The sequence below is a fragment of the Athene noctua genome, chromosome 11 (genome assembly GCF_965140245.1).
Source record: "Athene noctua chromosome 11, bAthNoc1.hap1.1, whole genome shotgun sequence".
Lineage (NCBI taxonomy): Eukaryota > Metazoa > Chordata > Aves > Strigiformes > Strigidae > Athene > Athene noctua.
Window position 1 is genome coordinate 5,337,620 of NC_134047.1, and position 22,659 is coordinate 5,360,278.

Below are 22,659 nucleotides of genomic sequence, written 5' to 3' on the forward strand. Positions count from 1 at the left end.
ATTTTGCAAAAGGTGAATCCAAAGATTTATTTTAGAAAGTGAAGGATTATAGGGCATGCAAATTAGCTGTAAATCTACTTAAAAATGTGCTTTGCCATTATTCAGGAAAGGTTTTTGGCAGGAGTTCTTATTAGAAATGCAAACCCATGTGATAATCTTCTGTGCTGCTACTACTGGTCCCTCGTTTTCACCATTTTTATATGCAAAATGCAACTCTTTTTTTTTTTTTTTCTGCACATGAAATCCATACTTCATCTTGACTTAAGCAACTGAATAGTGGACATGTGGCCTGAACCAGTTTTTCAGTGACCTTTCTTAGCACCATTACTTAGAAGCATGTTCTGCATCAGACTTCAGTCTAATGAAGAGTCTGTTACTAGCAAAATCATTAACCCTACATCTCCGATCATCTTAGTAACTACATTCGGTCATTGATCCAACTTCCACAGTTGCTTCAAGCATTCATCACCGTCCTCATCTAGGGTGCATAGGGAGTGGTGCACCTAATAGTGCTGGTTCAGCTGGTTTTGAACTGGCAAGGAGTTTGCATTTGCTCCTGAAACTACTGCTAATAGCTTGTAATTACAGGCAGTTAACTGTGGAAACAGCAGCAACTTCCTGAAAGGTTTTATACAGCTGAAGGTAACTTTAGGTTCTATATCTGTCTTGAACATTTTTAATACTTATTTTCCATTTGAAAAAGGAAGATAAGCTTAAAATGGAAACAGTTAAGATGCTCTTTCTGTGAGTAATCTCCTGAAACCTAGGGCAGTTGATTTTAAACACATTATTAGTGAATTCTGTAAATAAACGTTAAAGTTCTGCATTTATTTCACTTGTTTATTTATACAACATTACAAATTTACTATTAAAAATGGAAGTAAATTTCATCAGTAAGTGAAGTTACTTAATCTGAAGATGTGAATTTCATTTTATTCTGATCAGTGTGGCTAAAATAGTCGGTCTGGCTAAAGACTCTCTTTAGGGAAGATGATGAGACCATCTGACCTCTGGAATCTGAAACCTTTTAGTAAGTCAAGAAAACAGATAAAAGCTTTGGACAAGGTGTTCACACCAATCTTCCACACAGTATTAGATAATAAGAAAATAAAATCCATATGCTCCAGAAAGTGCTGGCTGATTTTATTGAGGTAGGAAAAACTGTTCTGCGTAGAGATTTTCTTTGGGTGAGAAGATCTGGAAGGCAGAGGGCTCTTGCATTATAGAAATTAGTATTTCTGTTTAGCTACAACTTGTTACAGATGTTGGAAACTACAAATACTGAGTTATGCCAGGAAAACACAAATACTACAGCAGCCTAACTGTAGAAGCAGTTGCACCTGAAGTGATAAGACTAATACAGATCTCTTTCTAGCAGCCAAATCCAGTGGAGCAGCGTTACATGGAGCTCCTTGCGTTACGTGATGATTATATAAGGAGACTTGAAGAACTGCAGATCACAAATAATTCTAAGATACCCAATTCATCAGCCTCATCAGCATCTCCCTCACAAATGATGTCCCAAGTACAAACACATTTCTGAAGAAAGTGTTGGCTTCATTCTATACTGTAATAGCAAGTGGTGCTTAACATAGATCTATAGTATAAAGAGGGATATTTTAATGCCTTACATTAGACTGTCCTAACACAAATTATTTTAGACTGTCTTCATTTGAGGAGGACTTCAAAATAAACAAAACCAACTCTTCAGTTACGTGCCTTTCGGAACCTGTGGACTGGGAACATTAGTAATCAACTTCTAGTTATGGAGGGCTTTAAGAATTATTTTTGAAAGTCTGGTACAATTGAAATTAAATTGATTTATTGTTTTCATAAGAATGCTTTAATTTATTACATCATAGGTCATGTTCCTGTAAGGAAGTTCATGCTTAGTCTTACATGTCATGGATAAACACATTAATGGCAATAGGAATATTCACATTGTGTAAAATTAGGTATGTGCGTATTCCTGTTAGGAATACGTTAGTGGAGTTCATGAGATAAAAATAAATTATATTGTAAGATTTCAGAGACAAGTGTTGAAATTTTATGGTTACCTAAGAATTCCAAATTTTTCTTTTTTGAAATAAAGAAAAATATGGAAGGGTTTTCAGTGATACACTTCTAAGAAAGAAGTTCAGATAGCTCAAAATATGTAAAAATAAAAGAAAAATTATTTCTTATTGTAAACCGATTTTATATTTTTTTAAACAAATGACAATTGTACTAGATTCTGAGGAAATCCTGTTTTGGCTAACTGTTCAGCACTGAAGTATATTATAAATTATCACTGTTGGCAATATCGGTTCTTTGGATTAATACAGAATAAAATGGTTCTGAAGAAGATTTATATAATTAAAAACAGACCCAGAGAGACATTTCTTAAATATCCAGCAATAGCCATAGTATTAAAGCTTGTGTTGATCTTCTAAAAGTAAATGTGCCTGTTTAAAGGAGCTTTTATACCAAAGTAGGCAAAAAATTTCAGTTATAAATACTGTTGAAAATTCTACATCTATAGCTTACTGTTTAATTTAACTTTTTTGTTCAACAAATTTATTCTCAAGTATTTAAGGGACTTCAGTATACAAGATCTGCATATAGTGCGTGTGCTTATATTGAACCATCCGGTGAATTCTAGCTTCAGTCCTTCATTTCAGAGGCTTCTTGTAAACCTTTAATTTGTTCCTTTCAGGTATTTTTTAAATAGTTATGAGCATTTCTTATGACAGTACAAACCTTTCTACTTGATATTTAATTAAAATTTTGCATCTTCTCAGAAGTTTAATGATATTTCAGGCAATCCAGGAAATACTGCAATTCAGAATCTGTAGAGGACTCTAATATGGTTATTTTAAAGGAGATATTTTAGTGCTTGAAGCTTCTGTCACTGTAAATTATTGTACATGTGAGGAGTTTTGATCTGCAAGATATAATAGAAATATATATAAATTAAGTTTTGTGTAAGTATATATAATATAGTTTATTAGAAATTCTGCAAGTTTATAAAGTATAAATAGTTTGCATATGAAAACTAAATTTAAAGCTATAGTTCCATAAAATAGAGTTTAGAGGACATCTGAATATTTTTAGAACAGTATTTTTTCAAAGGAATTAGAGTATACCGCCTCTTGATTTAATTCAGTATGTACACTGAATTGCACTATTTTTTCAGGGAAGCTCAGAGCACACGATATGTGTGTTCTAAATACCCATGATTTATATGACTTATTTTTGTCCTCTAAATTTCATTCTCCCATCAATGTTCTTCAGTATGTGTTTCCAAAACAACATCATTGTCCCAAAATCTTGACATGTTAAGGTAACTAAGATGCATTACATCAGATAAACGAAGAAGGATACTCAGTTGTTCATGATACACTTTACATTTGAAAGCCATGCATACTCTGGTATATATGCCTTCTACTTACTTGTGGTTTATAAAAAAAGCTATTTTTATTAGAATATTTAATTTTTCTGTATTTGAGTTGAACGTATGGGTGACATCTCTGAGCAGCGTGGAGAAGTTTGGAAATCTAATAGTTTTTACTGTGTAAACACTACAGGATAACCTATTGCATTTAGGAAAGTGTAATATAATGGAATGGATCTTTTTGCACTTACTTCATTACATATATATGCACCATTCTTTGTATTACTGGTTCAGTCAAATTTCAGTATTTGAAGCGCTCTAACATAACTCTGCGGGCTTGGATTTTTTTTCAAGTGAACAGGTAAAATACTTGTTTTAATTCTGTTTTTACACGTCAATATTCAGCAAACATAAGGGTGTTTTTAATCCAATACTTTCTGGAAAATACTACTCTAAAGTTGTGAATGTAGGCATACAGGCTGATCAAAATTAACAGGAAACTTTTCTCCTCTCCACTTAAATGGGTGATGTGGGCTGTCATTGTGCCATGCCCTGTACGGCACCTCCTGACCCCCTGCGCAGCCGCAGGGGCGGTGGCTGCCCCTGTAACTGCCCTCGCTTCCTTCTTGGAGGTGTCACGGCCAAGAACAAACCAGGGAAGCTCTTGAGGTGGCGGATGAGAGAGTTCCAGGCACTGAGTGCCTTTTCCAGGAGGGGTAAAAGAGCAGGGCTGGGATGTGAACATCCATGTCCATGTCGGAATGTTAGCGTAGTTTTTTCCTTGCTGTACTCTTCCTTCCCTGGACCGAACAAGAGAACATAGTTTTTGTGCTGGACTTCAGTTAGTTATTTAGAAAGTTTATTTGTTGGATGCCTTTATTTGCTTACGCCTTATCCACCCCAGTGTCATGGGTATAGCCTAGAAATGATTTGCCTACTACCTCCTTTTGATGTATTTTTAAACTCTGCCTTGAGTTCAGTTTATTGTCTCACAGCATTTTGTGTCATGCTTGAGAAAACAGGTTTTTATAACTGACCAGGAATCTCCTCGCGTACACCTTGCTGCTCCTCAAGTGACAGTGTCAGCCGCCCTCGCTGGACACCGAAGGACAGCTCTGGGGCTGGGTGTTGTCAAAGCGCCTTTGGGGCTGGGGGAGAGCTCACAGCCGTCTGCCATGTACGCGTGTGCAGGGGAAAAAAAAATAAAATATGTCAATTTTAAACCCCGAAAGTATTCGCCTCTTTCTGGGCCTGTCGGCGCGGCGCGGAGGGGGCTGGAGGGGCAGCCCCTGACGGGGTGTCGGCAGGCCCGGGCCCCGCGGAGCCGCTGCCCGCCGCGGCCGCCAGCCCTTCCCCCGCCGCGCGGGGCCGCTGCCCGCCCTCGCGGCGGCGCGGAGGCCTGTGGGTAAGCCCCGCCGCCAGGTGACAGCTCTCGGCCGCGGGGCCCGAGCGGGCCGGGCTGAGGCGGCAGGGCCGGGCCGGGGGGGAGGGTGGCGGCCGTGGCGCCGCGGAGGGGCGGGAGTTCCGCCATCCCGGCGGCGCAGCGAGGCCCGCCGGCGGCCGGAAACATGGAGCGGGCCGCGGCGGCGGCTGGGCCGGCGGTGGAGGGCGGCGGCGTGAACCGGAGAGCCGTGCGGGCGGGGGGCGCCGCGGCGGCGGGGTCGCGGCAGGCCAGCACGGAGACGCTGGACAGGTGAGCGGGGCCGGCGGCGAAAGGCGCGCTGCGGACGGGGGGGGCTCCGCTTCCCGCGCTCGGGGACTGGGCGGGGAGGGGGGCGCCGCGGCCTGCCCTCCCCGCGGCACCGGGCGCCCCTCCGCCCGCGCCGCCGCCACGGAGCGCGGCCCCCGGCCTCGGGGCGGCCTCCCCGCCGCCGCCCCGCCCCGCGGAACCGGCACCGAGGCGGCCGCGGCGGCGCGGAGCCGGGCAGCTCCTGCAGCCTAAATCTGGGGGTTCATTTTGTGTAACCGCGCAGGCAGATTCCCCTCGTCGAGGGAACTGGCTGTTGTCAAAGTTTCCTGCTTGCGGTTGGGTGTTTTTCGTCACTAACGTCACCGTTTTTGCGAAGGCTGAGTCTGCCTGCAGGATCCGGCCCGGTTTTTTGGTTTGGTTTTTTTTTTGGCAGTGCGTAGTTTCCCATCGTCGCAAACCCAAGTGAGACTTCTCAGATTTTACGTCTTTATTCCCGGTTTTATTTTTCGTGCCAGCGGGTGTTGGCTGCGCAGAGGTGTCGCGTCCCGGAGCGGTGGCGCTGGCTTTGTGTCGCGGTGGCAGAGGCTCGGCGGGGATGGACCCGCGGTGGGGAGCAGGAGCCTGGCCCCAGGCGTTACCGCATCCTAGTTCAGCACTCGCTGGCAGAGCCGATCCTGCCTGCAGAAGTTTCCAGCTGGAGGAAGACTAAAGAGCTGAATTTAAAAATCCTTAAATAAGGAGTGGAAACTAACGGAAATTTCACCTAGATGACAAATAAAGAAAAAAAAACTGTATTTAAAAATCAGCGCCAGGTTCCAGTCTCCGTGTTCTCTCTTCTGTTAGGAGAAACTTGGAGTTTTACATCGTTCTAGTGAAGGTGGAAGCCAAATGTCCATTTTCTATTATCAAAATTTACATCTTTGTATTCTTTATTAATGCACTTCCTATCTTAATTTTCATCCTTCTTTCTTCTCCTAATCTTGTTCTACCCTGGAAAAGTTATAATGTCTGTTTGTCATAGAATTTATTTATTTGCCAGTACGGTTGTACCGGGCTATGCTAATGTGCGTGGCCTCAGATGAGATAGAAAGGAAAGACGTGTACTGGTACGTGTCCCACTCGACAGGTGGTGATAGCATCCTGTGGTATACGCTGATACATCCTGAGGCACTGATCGTAAGAGGTGGACCTGCGTTCACATTCGTTTTCCTGCTGCTAGTAATGTTGATTTAGTGATGCCCCGTGAAGATAAACCATGGAAAAATAAATCCTTAATTAAGAAGTAAATGCTTATTTGGAAACAAACTTAGGCAAACCTTAAAGAGATGCACTAGAAATGAAGAGATGTGAGAGGAGGAGAAATAAATGAGATCAGAAAAGGATTACTGCAGGGTCTAGCTCATGCATTCCTTTGCAAAACTTAAGTTAAAAGTTTCTCTAAGTGAATACAGACTCAAGTTCAGCTCTAACCTGAGAATTAACTTTATTGTTCAAGCAGGAGTATCACAGATGTGTTTTAGTTGCAAAACAACATTTTGTGGGAGAGCTCTACTAGAATTATCAGAAAAGTTCTGAAAGAGCTTTTATTTCAGGTATGACGTTGTTGCATGCTCTTCACCTTGTATCCACCAATCCTAGCAGAGCTAATGCAGGGAAAGACCTCTAGTTAAGTAGTAACTGGTCATCTGCCATCATCCCACCCTCTTAATGTCCAAGTTGGGGTGCATTTGTTGGATGCTGGGTATGCTTATGAAGTTACTCACTTCTGTGTCACAGGATACTCACAGAATTCAAAGCTAGTTCACGAATGAATTCTAAAAATTATTTTCTTTCTGTATTTGACTTCTGAATAAGCATTAAATCTGTAGAAGCGCCCAACTAAACTGTTTAAAGAAATGGCAGTTATCTAAGACATCAGCTGAGGTTGCCGTGGCACTCAGAGAACAGTTCGCTCTGGCATTTTCAGTTTTTCATCAGATGCTGGCGTTTGAAGCAGACCTAGAGCACTTCAAAGAAGCTGGCAACAAACTGTGCAATTGTTTCTCACTCTCAATACTGTTATTTGTAAGCAGTACTAGTTCAGGTGTCTGTTCTCAAAATGTATCGTCCAGAATTTAGGGTGTTTTCTGCTGTTCAGATGCTTTGTCTTTAGGGTTCCTATAAACACCCTGTGCTGCAGAATTCCTTGCTGTGGCATGGGAAGGCCCGTCCTGAAGATTATTCAGAGATTATTTTATGAATAGGAAAAAAATATGGCTAACTGGAAGCTAACCTTTAAAAACCATGTATTTTCTACATTTAATATTAATATAGAATACAACACTATCGTAGTTTAATTTTTTTAATACTACCATAGAATAATATAATTTTGAGGATTTACTGAATAACAGGAAATAATAATAAGGAAAGTGTGAAGAGTTCCCTATTACTTGACCAAATTCATTTCATGGGTGAATTTTAAAAAAAGAAAGTGTGAACGAGGAAAAAAAAGTTACACTGTATAAGGAAAACGGCATTTTTATAAGTTCCTAGGACCCTAACCTCGCTTTTATCCTACTGATAGCTCTGGTAGAATCTATTAAAACTGTTTTCCCTAATTTGATCAGCAAAATAGTTGCATTCTGCCCACAAAGCAAGCTAATTTTTATGATGTTAGTGATCATTTATGGTCTTGTTTTTCTGGATGTGCTCAGTTGCTGTGCTATTCTGAATATACATTTCAAATTCATGCTAAATAATTTGAAATACTCTGTTTTTGTAGCCCAACTGGATCCCATGTGGAATGGTGTAAACAGCTGATAGCTGCAACCATTTCTAGTCAGATCTCCGGGTCTGTCCCATCCGAAGGTGTGTCCAGAGATTACAGGGTAAGTGATTTGAGGAATGCCTTGGTTTGTTTAAGATAAGAGTGAATGATCATGAAAGTCCTTGCTGCCTTGGTTATCAGGTGGTAAGTACTTAAGTGATTGGTGAATGTTTCAGAACTAGAAACATCTTCCTATGCATAGGAGTCTTTTGAATCTGTTTTGGTTTTACCTCCATATTTAGAATAGTGGTATTGGAGTCTACAGAATAAAAATTCAGACGGGTGAAAGGAAAATTAAAAGTCAGTGTTTTGAATAAAATGCCAAAAGGGAATTATCTTTCCTTTTGATTACTATGTAAAAAGAATTCGGTCAAGTAAATTAATAGTTACAAGTCGAAATTGTTTTGTGTGTGTGTCATTCAGAGTACAGAGTTGAGCTCTCCAGATTTCACAAAAAATAAATGCATGTGTCTTTGTTACTGTGCAAAAACCATAAATTACTATATTTTTTTGTGGAGTTTCACCAGAGGCAGAGAATTTAATATCAAACAAAAAAAACTTAGACCTTTCATTCCCTCCCAGTAACATTTTTGTCACTAAGGTAATGATTGCACAGTATGGTTTACCTGATAGGTTCTGTTATGCCTTTTTACACCTGTTCTTTCGTGCTCATTTGCCATTTCCAGCCAACTGAACTATCAAGAGTGGAGCATATACAGTTTTCCTTCTCTTACAAATTGACAAAAGTTACTTGTGTTTCAGGTCTCTTTAAGAAACCAAGCTGCTGCTATCTAGATCCTTTTTTCTTCCTAGATTTGAAAGTTTCATGGTCTTCATGCAAAATGGCTAAATGAAGATTTTATCTTTTTTTGGTTTTAACTAGATTTTAAATTATTTTCCAATATGTTCTGTGATTAAAAAGTTTGTTGTCCAGAAACAGCGTATTTAGATTCTGTGAGAACAGGTCAGATTCAGCCCAAGCCTGAAGATGAATCCACAAAATATTTTTGACCGTAGTCCACTTAAAAATTCACCTCACGGAGTTTCACACTTATTGTCACAGTCAGCAGTTTATACTCATAAAAAAGTGTAGCTCTTCCATACTATAGCAGCTGAATTGCAAATGCTTACTTGGGGTCAAGGCTAACATCTTTGATAAAACACTGTGGAAGCGTTGCTGTACAGCTGCCGATGTTGTATTTGCACCGTAGATCAAGGACTTCATTTTAGTAAAATCCAAGTATGTAAGCTTGATGTTCAGCCTATTGCTGAGTTAGAACACATTCTTCTGGAATAAAGAGCATTTTTTTTAATTCTAAATATTTTAGTTCTGAGCAACATCCTTCTCTATACCAAACTTGGCTTGGATATTATTTAACAGGAATAAGTCTAAAAGACTAATTAAAATTCTACCTCAGTCTCTGTTTCTTAGAAATGAAAGGAAAAAGATTAACCCTGGTGCTATTCAGAAATTTTGTGTGTAAATTGTGTTTGACACGATTGCATTGTTGTGATCTGAAGTCCCATATATGTGTCTGACATCATGGAATTTTTTATCCTAGAATATCTTTACTTACATTTGGGACCAGTATCTTGTGGAGTGGTGTCTATGCTTTAGGAGAGGGTTTCCTTTGCTTTTAGCTTCTGCAGAAGTTCAGTGGTACAATTAGTTGCTTAGTCAGTACCACTAACAGGCTGGATTTATACGTTATTACTATGGAATTCACATGTAAAAAGATAATGCCCATTTGTAACTCAGTTTTCCTTTGAGACATCTTTCCTTTTTGATGCACGCCAATCAGTTTTCCGAGTCTTTGTTGCCTTTGGTTATACCTCGAATTGCTGCATCTAGAGACTGTCTTACAACAACTTAGAAACTTTAGGTAGGGCCAGATGTGTGCGTTTGCTTCTGGAACCAGTCAGGCAGTTCTGTTGCTTTCCACAGGATTTACCAGGAACTCACTGCTTTACTCTTTCTTCCATACATTTTTTAATGTTTCAATCAATATGTTTGCAAAAACAGGTAAATATATTGTATTTCCTGGCATTACTCATGTTACGCTGTGTTGCTTTCCTTACCAGAGTGTAATTTAGGGGAGGGGGGAATCAAACAGAAGCAAAGGGCCTGCAAATGAAGTCATTGAAACTGGAGAGCACTGAGTGAGCTCTGCCTTGCTAAACCCTACAGCAACATGAACTCCCTCTGAGTTTGAACTCTGCTGTGTATGTCTTCTCTGACATACTCCACCTGGAGAGTATTCTTGGATGGGGTTCATATAAATGAAAATTGCTTCAATTCTAATAGCTGAATATAGACACCTTCAGAAATAAGGTGAGAAGAGTTGTGACTATCCTTGTTTGGCCATTGAATCTAAAAGATGCGGTGGTTATACTTCATGGCTGTTATTGAAGGCTTACTGTCTTCCACCTAGAAGGATTGCCAGGCTCTTTCTTCTTTTTTCACAATAGCACATTGTAACTGGATAAAAGGGTGATTGGGAATGAATGTTTCAAAAGAGCTTGGCATTTGTTACATCACTAAAATGAAGTGACTAGATTGCTTTTAGACTAAAACAGTTCTGCCAGTGAGAGCTACTAGGTCTGCATAGTTTTGTTTTGTTCTAAAATACAGCTATAATGAAAATGTTTGGAAGTAGAGTTCTTCTGAAAATCTGACAAAGTAAGATCCTGTATCTGTAACAACTCGAATCTGTGTGTTTTGTTGGATAACATTTTATATTTTAACTAACAGGTGTACAGGAGGCCTATTATACGGGTAAGATTACCTTTGGCTAGCAGTAAAACGGCCTCCTACCTGTTTGTCTTTTGTGCTGTGTGAGATCTTGGTGTGTCAAGTGTTCTTCTTTACTTCATTAATGGTTTTATGAACCAGTCCGACCATTTTGCTATGCAGTGCAACAGCTTCTTTGCCATAGAAATGCTTTATATACATTACAGTGTTTTCGTGAGCAATAAAAGTCAATGTGTGAGAGAGCAGTATTTTTAAATTATGTTATGAATGTGCAATACTAACTTCAGTTTTATTACATTAATTTTGACAAAATGGTTGCTTAAAACTGAGGCTTACATGCTTCGGACTACAGAGTACTGTATTAGCAGCTCTAACGTGTTATCTATGCTAAAGAATTTTAGTGGTAAAAGCGTCACGTCTTTGTCTATCCTATTTAAGTAAGATACCAATTCATGCTTGCCTTTGTGCATGTTTTACCTTAATTGTTGCCATCCTATAGTAGGGTTGAAAGTTAGGTTTGAAGATAGACACTAGAGCAATGACCTGCATCTTTTTAATGATAATTTTGAGACTAGGTCTTGCCCATTTTTCATTGGAGGTATAGAAAGGGCATGCCTTGTTTTCTTGTCCCTCTCTCTTAGTAACGTTTATGGAGTGAGAAATGATCTGGAGAGTGTTCTGACATTGTTCATGAAATGTGTCCAACAATTTTATTCAAACAAAGACCTCTTGTTCAGTCTCAGACCAAGAGATGAAGTCTGAATGATTTCTTTTTCTCATCCCTTGTTTACATATTTGAAAAATATGTGTTTCGTCCAATCATACAAATCCACAAGTTGATTTTTTTTTTTTTTTATTAAATAGATGGGTCTTGAAATAATTGGTCTGGATTGACTAACAAGAATTGATTGTTTTCATTCAGTTTTTCATAGTTCTTCTTAAAGGCTTTGATCTTTTAGTGATCTGCTGTGCTTCTTTCTCTTTCATTTATTTAAAATATTTTGGTGTATTTTCTGGTTGTCCTGGTTTTCTTCCAGACATCACAATGTCTACTTTGGTTTAATTTCAAAAACAATATTTTTATGGTCTGAAATTTAAGTAATTTCTGTTTAACAGAATTCCACCAATACATAAATGTTAGGAGTCCTTTATAAGTTGAAAGGGTCTTTTAATTAATTACAACTTTTCAAACTCTTGTAGAGTTCAAATTATTTGAGGATATCTGAAGTCCTTCTAAGTTTTTCTTTTTTGAGGGTTCTGTAGAAATACTGTAAAGAAAAATTGACTTCAGCAAACATCTGTAAATTTAGACTGAGGCTGGTTTACAGTCTGTCAAGTTAGAAGTTCTTTGCATGTGAACTGGGAATAGACTGTCATGAGCACAACTTCTCTCCAGTTAATAAAGAAAGAAGACGGGAAGAACAATTTTGACTGAACGTGTTAAAACAATTACTTCATACGACCCTATGACATCTATGCTTCTCTTTGGAGTGCATAGGGACCCTATGTTTATTAAAGAGATTTAATTAATATTCCAGATTTGCTGCCAGTATGATGCAAAAATGAATAAACATTAAAATGTGAATTGTTTGCATATATTGCTGTGAGAAGTAATTTTAGTTCTGTAAAGTTACTGACTAGGTTTCCAGCAACAACACAGAAGTTGCTGGAACAATGTGAAACCTTAAAATGGAAGGTTCAATTGAAACATGTTTTACACAGTAGAACATTTTTTTAAATTGTCTGGATACTTCTATTTGATGTCGACCTTTTTTTTCCTTGAAAGATTGCATGAGTTTTCCCCTAATGCTACCATTGCAAGCTGTACTCAATTTCTTCTATCGATAAGCATGTCGCATACCTTGAATGCATTTTCTTCACAGTAAGGTTTTAAAAAGACAGTACATGCTTTTATGTTCTTATCTACCAGCAGTGACTCTTCTGTGAAAAAGGGAGTAAATTTTGCATTTTGTGTTGTGCCAAATAACATCAAAAGGATTGTGCTAATAGCTTGGATTCCTTTCTGTGGAAAGCAGTTTGTGCCCGAAGTGGAAGGTTTTGATTAGCTAAACTGGAGTTGAAAGTATATGCTGTCTTTTTAAGGAAAGAAAAAAAAAGGGAATCAAAAAAAGAAAAGATTCTGTCCTTTCACCTGTTGTCTGCATGTTTTTTCCTGTTACTTCTCTCTTGCCCTACTGCTGCCTCATGCAATGCAGGAGATTCAGGATGGACACAATGGCTATCATTCTGAAGCAGAACCTGATCAGGTGGCAAGTTTTACTCATCTTTCATTCATTAACTGTGTAGCAAGGTACTATATATTAGTACTTGTACAGCACATACAAATCTTCTATTTCTCATGAGAGAGAATCCATAGAAAGCATTTAGTGTGTTAACTGGCTCCGTGGTTAGGTAGGGTTTTCCTGTAGTGTCATTCATGTAGTCTAAAATGTAATACTACATGTAAGCCCCTACCTGACAGAGCACATCTGTGTGTACAGCACATCTGTAACTATCAGCTAATTCTCTACACATCATCTTTTGTGGTTGGGTGCTGAATATAAAATTCTGTTAGTTTCCCAGAAAATCTAAAGCCAGAGATCAATTTAAATATCTTTAGAAATTATTTGTTAATGAGAGCTTGGGGTATTTTGTTTAGAGTCAGTCTGATTCTACCAACTATTTGTACATGGATTAGAGCTGTAATACAAGGAAAGAGTTACCTGTTTACTGTAACATAGCCCATTATATTTATTCTCAGTTCAGGATGTAAAAAATTGAAACCTTAGTATCTGATTGTGTTGACCTGAGAGAGATCACTTTCTCACATGGTCCTTAAAAATCCTGCAAACCCTTTTATTCTTAATTAAAATCTTTAGTACCTTTTAAATCTTGGCCGCCAACAAAGGACCAATCTTGCATCATTCAGGAATGAAGCCATTTACGTAAATGAAAATTTATGGAACTAGCCCTTACTTTAAAATTGCTAATTTTTCTTCTATATTTCATTATTACTTCATTCTTAATCTGACCTTCTCGATCCAAAATTCCTATAATGGACCTCTTCCATAACCTGTGGCACTTTCAAAGGGATATTGATTGAAATAGAGCATCGTGGGGTGCTTCTGACTTCCTGCTATCAAAAATGCAAAGTTAAAATGTTAAATAAATAAAGCTTCTGCTATATAATTCTCTCAGGTGAAAATACTAAAATATTAAATAAACAACATTAAGAACAGAAAAAAAATTAGTATGAGCTTTAAAATGTTCTCAAGTAGATAAAATACCCAAAATAATACCTGCAGCTAGCAAAAGACTAAAAAATTAATAATTAGAAATTTGTGCTGATTTTGTTGTTCATACTTTTGTATGCTATATGTAGCTAGCATGTGAAACTAATTGTTGCATAAATGCTTTATTACTAATATGTATGTCTGTGTAATATTTATAATACCGAGTTCTGTGTTTGTTTTTTTTTTTTTTTACTATGGTACTGTTTAATACAGTTGTGCCCTGTAAAAAAAAAAAAAGATATGCTTCTTGTGTTCCAGTAATCTGGTAGTAAAAGCACTTTGCCTCAAAATGTATCGATGTAGTACAGATGGAAAAAGAAATTTACTCATGGTTTGGATTTCTGCCAGGCACTGCGGGATGGAAACAAACTAGCACAGATGGAAGAGGCTCCACTTTTTCCTGGAGAATCAATCAAAGTTATTGGTAAGCATACCACTGAGTACTACACTGAATACTATTAAATCACTAGTTTATTTATTTTAAAATAACCTTATTTATTTTAAAATACTTTTCCTTTTGACTTTTGTTATTTTAATTTAATACCAATTTAGATTAGCTGATTTGATGTGGATTTCTTTTCTTTGTCTTTTAAATCCAAATGGAGGAAGGAGAAATCAGTTCCAGAGGATGACTTGCTCCATGTAGATTTTTTTTTTTTTTTTCCCAAGGGTCAGTTTGTTCCATATAGGTGTATGCATTATTTTTCTGCTTGGGGATGCCAAGAACACTTCCTAGATTCAAAAGGTTCAAAACTGTGATAGCAAAGAAGATGAGTTATGGAGAACTTAGTTTCCAGTTCTTACTGAGATTCATTTAACTTTGGCCTGTGACAGCAAGCTCTGCGTTAGCAGTGTGGGACTTGGCTAGGAGAGAATACTAGATCTTTCAAACAAAAGTGAAAATGAAGATACTGGTGTATAACTGGATTACTTGGAGGTCAGTTGCCTACACATCAGTAACTGCCCATTTGGATGCTCTCTCTCTGAGGTGTGTGTGGGTGCGTTAGACCTGAGGGCAGGGTCCCAATACTTAGTTGCTGAGTAGCAGTGGGACTCAGGGGTTGGGTTGTTTTCATTGTTGGGATAAAGACAGCTCTTTCAGTCCTGACAGCATCTGAAGAGGGCTTTCCCATAGAGGTCAAGCATCAAAATCTTATGGAACTGCAAAAATCTTGCTGTTTTTAAATGGAAATAGATTTTTATGGAACAAATGTCTATAATAGTAAAACAAAGCTTTAATTGGTCTGTTTTCCAGCTAAAGATGTTATGTATATCTGTCCATTTATGGGAGCAGTCAGTGGTACACTAACAGTGACGGACTTCAGAATGTATATCAAAAGTGTTGAAAGGGTAAGACTTCTCCATCTGTCTGCATATTGTTTCAGGTAGGAATGTTGCTGAAGTAGATTGCAGAAAGTGACGGATTTGGTGTAAGTGAAGTATGATGTTCCACAGCAGTCTGTTAAACAGGAATTACAGTTCACTATAATGAAACATACATGAATCATATTAGTTTGTGTTCCTCCTAATGTAACAAAATTAATTTGTTTTATATACAAATTTCAGGATCCACCTTTTGTTATTGATGTTCCCCTTGGAGTTATAAGTAGAGTTGAAAAAATTGGAGTACAGAGCCATGGAGACAACTCGTGTGGCATAGAAATAGTTTGCAAGGTATGGCACGGTAGAGATTTATTCATATTAAAGTATTTTCATTTCATTTTTCTGTAAGAGGAATCTGCATGCAAATGTGCTGGTTTTCTGTCTGATCAGTTCCCTGTATTTGAACCCTGCTTCATTTAGATAATAAATTTCAATTCCTTTTATGATACGTGCAGTCTTAAACACTTCTGCCTTTTGTCTCAAGAGTGAATTCAAAGGAAAAATGGCTATTTTTGTGATACCTAGCAACTCTAATGATAGTCCTGGTCATCTGATATGAACGCTTAAGAGAACTCTCTTCTAATGTGGGTTAGATGATGTCAGTGACTTAGTGCTACCTACATGCCTGCCTTCAATCAAATTTCCTATAACTGCTTTTTTTTTTTTTTAAAGTTATCATAAAGTAAAAGAGTGTAACTTATTTTTGACAGGATATGAGAAATTTGCGGCTGGCCTATAAACAGGAAGAGCAGAACAGATTGGAGATTTTTGAAAACCTTGTAATACGTGCATTTCCTGTCTCTAATGGCCTGGTAAGTCTTAAGGTGTAGAGGAGGCTGTCACTGGCTCTCCTCTTTTTGGAAAGTGTAGGTGGGGAAATACAAGAGCTGTATAACAAACATTGAAATGTTGATTCATAAAATCTGTTACAGAGCAGGCAAGCTACTCTGACCCTGTTTTCTTTTTGCATTGATTTGTAAAACATTATGCTATGTTCTGCTATTGGTGAAGTTAGGTAATTTGTATATAACTCTTCAGATCTAGATTTACCTAATGTTGCTTATTAAAGATACGTATGTATTGGCTCTTATTTCCTGCAGTAGATAATTCAGTCTAGAAGTCCTATCTAAAACAACAAATAGGTAAAATTGGTCTTAGTATTAGTGGGCTGCAGAATAGTATTTCAGCTGCTTGTACAAGTAAGGAACTCATTGGGAGGTAGGAGACCAGTATCCTCATCTTGACTTTGCCATTGATGTATGATCACCAGCAAGTAACTTCAACTGTCTCTGTTTCCTGTCTTGATTTTGTTAATTACATAGCAGGTACTTGAAGGAGGAAACTGTCTTTCATTTTCTTTCTAGCACAGTGTTGTCCAGTCTTGACTGAAGGTATTATGTATGTGTTAAAAGAGTTTTAGAAGTGTTACATTTGAAATATTAGAGAGTTCACTGTTTTGGAGCTTATTGTGCATACAGCTCATCAGACAGTCATTTATGCCTTTGCTTTGTTGTCTTTAGCCTCTTTTTGCATTCAGCTATAAAGAAAAGTTTGCTGTTAATGGCTGGAAAGTGTATGATCCAATGGCAGAATATAAGAGGCAGGTAAGTAATATAAATATTTGGTGCCTTATTTTTTTCTCCATCTCCCACAGAGCCATTTAAACAAGAAAAAAAATAAAAGAAAACTCAAAATTTTCATCTATAGCTACCTACAGAGACTGTGTAGATGTCATGTTTAGATAATAAAATGCAAGTGGCCTGACTGAGTGCCTGCTTAAGCCGATGGAGATAACAGGTGCTGAGTACTTGAGTAAATTGGTCTGTTTTAGCATGCATTCTTAAATCTGCATTTTTCGAGTGCTGTTTCTAGAAAATACAGGCTTTATAAAAATTTGGTCTTGAATAAGCAGCATTACACAGAAGAGTAGTTTGTAACTGTAAATTTACAGCTTCCTAGTTGCAAAAGTATTTTTATTTCACTATATAATCACTTTTTATCTGCATGTGCAGCCTATTCAAATTGTTACTTTACATATTAGTTTTAAAGATAATAAATAAGAAAGACTTTCAGTGTTTTGGTTTATGGTTCAATATGACAGTGTTTGGGTTTGTGGCTCAATATGAAGACCTAAAGTTTATAGCTTATTTAAAAGAAAAATGTGGACACTCTTTTTTTAAAAAAAGTATGTAGTGCATAAAAGTTTTCATTACCTCAGACTCAGACATGTAAAAATCTAACCTGAAAGATACAAAACTGTTTTGCTTTCGTACAGGGCTTGCCCAATGAGAGTTGGAAAATATCCAAAATTAACAGCACCTATGAGCTTTGTGATACATACCCTGGTATTCTTGTTGTGCCAACCAGTGTAAAGGATGATGACCTCTCAAAAGTGGCAGCGTTTAGAGCAAAAGGCAGAGTTCCAGTAAGTGAAATTTTCACAAGGAGATATAAGTGCTCTACAAATCCGTAGTTTATAAGAAATCAGTTCTTTTAGGCTCCTTTTTTTTAAATAACAGTGGACTGGTTTCCTTCCTAAAGGGGGGTTGCAGAGAAAGAAGAGTTAAGCTTGATGGGTTTAGAGCTGCAGAGAGCAGCTCAAATGTGACTCTGATTGCTTGGTTATTGTGCCACGTAATAAATTTTTGTTTGGAGTCAACACCTGTAAGTTGCAATGGTATCTGATACTAATTCACATATTAGCTTGTGCTCGGACTTTGTTTGGAATGTGTTACAGCCATAGCAGTTTTCCTGAGAATAGACAAGTTTTGCAGGTAGCGTAAGAACCCCTTTAAATATGTTAGATGGTGACAGTTTTCATGCTGTAGAGCTGCTTAGCCAGGTACAGGTCCATAGAGTTCCATATGAAGTAGTTTTTCTTCCTCCATTGTTCTTTTTTTTCTAATTAGTCAGATGCAGTAGCCAGCTTAGTTTTTATTAGAAATAAAAGCTAAGATGTTTAGAATCACTTTGTATTTCAAGCTCAGGTTTGGAATGAGTAGTGCTAGTGTGCTGTAAATACAGTTTTGCATCAGCTTGTCCTTAAATTTGCATTTGTCGATTTGCCAGGAAATAATGCCATGTAGGCACTGTGATTGTCTAATTGCACTGTGGCCTGCTGCTTTTATAGTGGTATAGTAAACTAAAATAACTTTCTTTTATTCCAGGTGTTATCCTGGATTCATCCTGAGAGCCAAGCAACAATAACACGATGCAGTCAGCCTTCAGTAGGCCCAAATGATAAGCGTTGCAAAGAAGATGAAAAATATTTGCAGACAATAATGGATGCCAATGCTCAGTCACATAAACTTATCATCTTTGATGCCAGACAGAATAGCGTTGCAGATACGAACAAGGTAGGTTGGTATCATAACTGGCATTAGTAGTTCTGTGTTTATTACAAGGCTGAAGACTGAGTAAGAGATGAGGATGAGAACTTGGTATTGAAAAAACATCAGGGGTCTCTAAAGAGGGCATGGGAAAGAAGGTAAGTTGCTTATAGCATTTTGGAAAGGCTGGCAGGAATTGAAGGCAGCATGGGGACAAAGCTGAGAAATGTTGCAGGAGAGCCAAAGGTTTCAGTAGTAAAAAGGGGAAGGTACATGGATGTATTACCAAATGTGTCCTATTATGATTAGAATTTCTTTCACCTAAAAAAATATCCTAGTACTTAGAAAAACAAAAGTCAAAAATATGCTTCTATTAGTGCTAAAATAATCCTTTGTCTCAAAAAATCCTGAAACCTGACCAAAATATTTCAACCTTACACTGAAGTCGTGTACGTGTTCTTTTCTTCATCTGTTTTTACTTTTTTAATGACAGGCAAAAGGTGGAGGATATGAAAGTGAAAGTGCCTACCCAAATGCAGAGCTGGTCTTTCTGGAAATTCATAATATACACGTAATGAGAGAATCCCTGCGTAAACTTAAAGAAATAGTTTATCCTACTATTGATGAGACTCGGTGGTTATCAAATGTGGACTCTACACATTGGCTGGAATATATAAGGGTAAAATACTTCTGTTTTGAAAACTCAATTGGTTTTTTTTAAACCATGCTTTTGCCTTTCTGAAAATATGGCTAAATTGATGTCTAGATTTAAGGATAATCTTGTAAAAAAGCTTTAATTTTTAAATGGTCACTTAGAACATAGCATTTTAAACATTCCATAATAACTTTGTATTTCCTTGTTTATGTATTGGTAGGTAATGAGTTAATTCCTGATAGCACAGTATCATATCTAGTGTTGGACAGTTTTATTTTCTTGAGAGGGAATGTTTGTGAGCAGTCCAGGGTTATCCCTGCTTTTTGGAAGAATGCCCTGGGAACTTCAGATTATATTTGAACAACTGCCAAAAGGACTTGACTGTAAATTCTGCAGTCTTTCTCATCCTTCCCTCCTTCAATGCAATCTTAGTTTCATGTGTTGGGCACCTACATTTTCATGGGCTGTTTATAGTCAGTGCTCTACTGGGTTATAATCTGCTCTATTATTTAACATAATATTAAAATAAATCACTGCTGTACTCAGTTTTACAGTCTGTTTCACTAACCTCTGAAATGCTTTTAGAATAGATTATTTCATTACCACATTCACTCCCCTGTTTATGATGAATATGGATGGAGTGGAATTTGTTTTATTAGCAACTGGCTCAAATGTCACTCATGCAAAACATGTTTGGAATTGTTCATTAGTTTTACTCTTCTATTAACTAGGGCTTGCTAACTGCTGCACGAGAACCAGTAGAGGGAGCAAACAAATTAAGAATTAAACAAATTTAATGATCTTTTGGGAACAGTTTAATTTTCTTGTTTGCTTGAAATTGGACTATTTCAAACAGCTTTGGGAATCTGAGTATCCGGAAACCTCTTCTGATCAGCCTGGCCTTAAATACAATAGTCTGTTTTTAAAAGTGGAGTTGTTTGGCCAGTGGTCACCTTTCATTGACATTGACTTCAGTGGGGTTCCTGGGCTTAGACAGTGTCAGAAGTGGACCTTGGCACCACTGTTGCACAGATGACAATAGCATAGCAATTTGAAGTTTCACATTATTTTAAAGAGTTGATACGCACGTAACATTCTTCATGAATCTGTCCCTTACGTTACAGTATTGACAGCACAAACTGCAGCCTGATTTCTTAAAAGCTGCCATTACTGTTAACAGTGTGGACAGTACCTCCCTGTGCCCAAGAATTGCTTGCCTTCCTTGCCTGTTTGATTTGGCTTGTAATAGCAATTAACAAATCCACAGCTGTACCCTAACGCATCTTCTGTTTTCTGGGCTCAGACCAGTGTGATTGTGTCCTGGTTTAATGCAATGCATTACTGGAAATTCACTCTCCTAGCACTGGGCACTCACAGCACTTTGAAGATGGTCGGGCCTTGTCTGGGGAGGTACCAGTAGCGTTCTGTCTCTGTGAAAACAGTAGTAGCAACAGGAGTAGAGTCACTTGGTGATTTCTGCACGCCCAGGATCTTTCCTCATTCCCTCTAGGATATTTTCTGTCTTTCAGGGGAGAACGTGTGCTATTAATCATTTTTAAATCAGTTCTCATTTTCTAAACCAATCCAAAGCCAGTTATTTATTAGGAGCCCTAACTGAAATACTGTGTTGGTTGCTAAGTTTTGAAACATCTATAAAGAATAATAATAGTTTGTGGAGGAGGCTGGTTTCTAAAGGCTTTTGTCCAAAGCAGAATAAAATGCTTCACCTGCTCCCCAGATATTTACTGAATTAATAGTAACTGTGTTTTCTGTCTCCCATTCTCTGCTTATTGCCTGCATCTGTTCTATCCTTTTATTTTCAGCTGTACTCTTTCAGAGGCATCTGTGTTCTTTTTAGGACAATTTAGAGCAAGCTACTGCATACCTGTATGTTACATAGATTAGTTTTCTGCTTTTATTGAAGACCAAACTGTCTTAATATTTGCACTTTTTTAGTGCAGTAGAGCTTTGTAACAGAAGTAATTGTCAATTAACTAGTTCAGACCACAAGCTCTCTTCCCTCATAGAAGCTTTTGTATTGTTTCCTGGTATTTCCATCCTGGCATCCTTCAGTTTTACCATAAAAGATACGATCAATGAAAGAGGTCATCAATGAAAATTGCCTCTGAAGCATGGTTCATGAAATAGCTTCGAAGACTGGTCTTGTCCACAGCTTCTCTACTAGATGATGACTTTCCTACTTCCCAGAAGATGTTTTCACATGCTTGGGAAGGGAAGAATGCAAGTATTTTGCAAGATTCTATTTTCTGATGTTGGAATGCAGAATAGGAGTTTCTACTGTGGTCCTATTATAGTAGTTGGGTTTTTCCACATATTGTAAGTGCCGCGATAGGTCATGTTCCATCTCTTCACAGGAGAGAGATTATTCAAGTTTTTAAAAAACTACAGAGCAGCTTAAGAGAATAAGAGGGGTTTTTGTGAGAGAGAAGAATAATAACACGTTCCCACGGGTGATCTCAGTCCTGTGCCACCTCTATCCTTTGCTCTCCATCATGCTTCTGAATCCACCCTATTAATGGTCTGCTCATGGGTTGAATACAATTTATACTTTATCCACCAACAAATCAGTGCAGACTCCCCGCCAGGGGTTTCTGGGTTGGTTTGGGTTGTTTTGATTTAGATTAGCTGGATAGTTGGTCTCTTTCTCTGAACTTAGTAGCTGAAAACTGAAAGCTGAGGAAGAAAGAGCGATTGATTACTGTGAAAATGAACTTTGAAAACATCAAACCTTCAGCCTTTGGAATAGGTTACAGTATTTGTGTCTTTTCATCATGATACAGAATTTCAGATTTAATTTAGAGAAGGGATTCCCAGGTTCTTTTGCTATGTGCTACTAATAATGGAGAGCTGGTAAGAACTCTCTCCTGGGTAAGAGAGTGCCTGCAGGTTTTGTACCTCTAGGAGCATGCATGTCACCATTTGGAAATCTCTAATTTAAAGCAGTGTCATTCAGATGATTGTGTGATTAATCTGAAATTTTAAAATATATTAACCTTAAGAGTATAAAATTATAACTCGTTTTTTGTGAGAGTTTTGGTTAGTATTTAATATGCATGTTTGTTTATTTTTGTTTATTTAAGATGCTTCTTGCCGGAGCAGTAAGAATAGCGGATAAAATTGAATCTGGTAAAACGTCTGTAGTGGTACATTGCAGTGATGGTTGGGATCGAACTGCACAGCTTACTGCACTAGCTATGCTTATGCTGGACAGCTATTACAGAACTATCAAGGGGTTTGAAGTTCTTATAGAGAAAGAATGGATAAGTTTTGGACACCGATTTGCAATGGTAAGCTGAAAGACTTAGTGTGCAATTTGTCACCTTCAAGGCTTTTATTTTGAATAACATGTTTTCTCCC

The 22,659-nt window shown here is 37.9% G+C and overlaps 2 protein-coding genes across 6 annotated transcripts in view; both read left to right on the top strand.

Moving 5' to 3' along the window:
• MTM1 (myotubularin 1) overlaps nucleotides 1-4,594 on the top strand; it is a 46,207-nt gene extending 41,613 nt beyond the window's left edge. The window contains exon 16 of one of the 2 annotated variants that reach the window (XM_074914925.1): nucleotides 1,376-4,594. In XM_074914925.1, coding sequence (XP_074771026.1) covers nucleotides 1,376-1,543 — 168 coding nt within the window. In that variant the 3' untranslated portion in view covers nucleotides 1,544-4,594. The remainder of the gene's footprint in view (nucleotides 1-1,375) is intronic. The other variant, XM_074914926.1, reaches the window with a different exon arrangement.
• Nucleotides 4,595-4,872: 278 nt separating this feature from the next.
• The window catches only part of MTMR1 (myotubularin related protein 1), a 41,795-nt gene continuing 24,008 nt past the window's right edge, over nucleotides 4,873-22,659 (top strand). The window contains exons 1-13 of one of the 4 annotated variants that reach the window (XM_074915618.1): nucleotides 4,873-5,066; nucleotides 7,825-7,930; nucleotides 10,622-10,645; nucleotides 12,838-12,888; nucleotides 14,263-14,338; nucleotides 15,170-15,264; nucleotides 15,481-15,588; nucleotides 16,008-16,109; nucleotides 16,818-16,901; nucleotides 17,573-17,722; nucleotides 18,465-18,653; nucleotides 19,120-19,305; nucleotides 22,383-22,589. In XM_074915618.1, the coding sequence (XP_074771719.1) occupies nucleotides 4,942-5,066; nucleotides 7,825-7,930; nucleotides 10,622-10,645; nucleotides 12,838-12,888; nucleotides 14,263-14,338; nucleotides 15,170-15,264; nucleotides 15,481-15,588; nucleotides 16,008-16,109; nucleotides 16,818-16,901; nucleotides 17,573-17,722; nucleotides 18,465-18,653; nucleotides 19,120-19,305; nucleotides 22,383-22,589 (1,503 nt within the window). In that variant the 5' untranslated portion in view covers nucleotides 4,873-4,941. The remainder of the gene's footprint in view (nucleotides 5,067-7,824; nucleotides 7,931-10,621; nucleotides 10,646-12,837; nucleotides 12,889-14,262; nucleotides 14,339-15,169; nucleotides 15,265-15,480; nucleotides 15,589-16,007; nucleotides 16,110-16,817; nucleotides 16,902-17,572; nucleotides 17,723-18,464; nucleotides 18,654-19,119; nucleotides 19,306-22,382; nucleotides 22,590-22,659) is intronic. The other 3 variants (XM_074915620.1, XM_074915619.1, XM_074915621.1) reach the window with 3 other exon arrangements.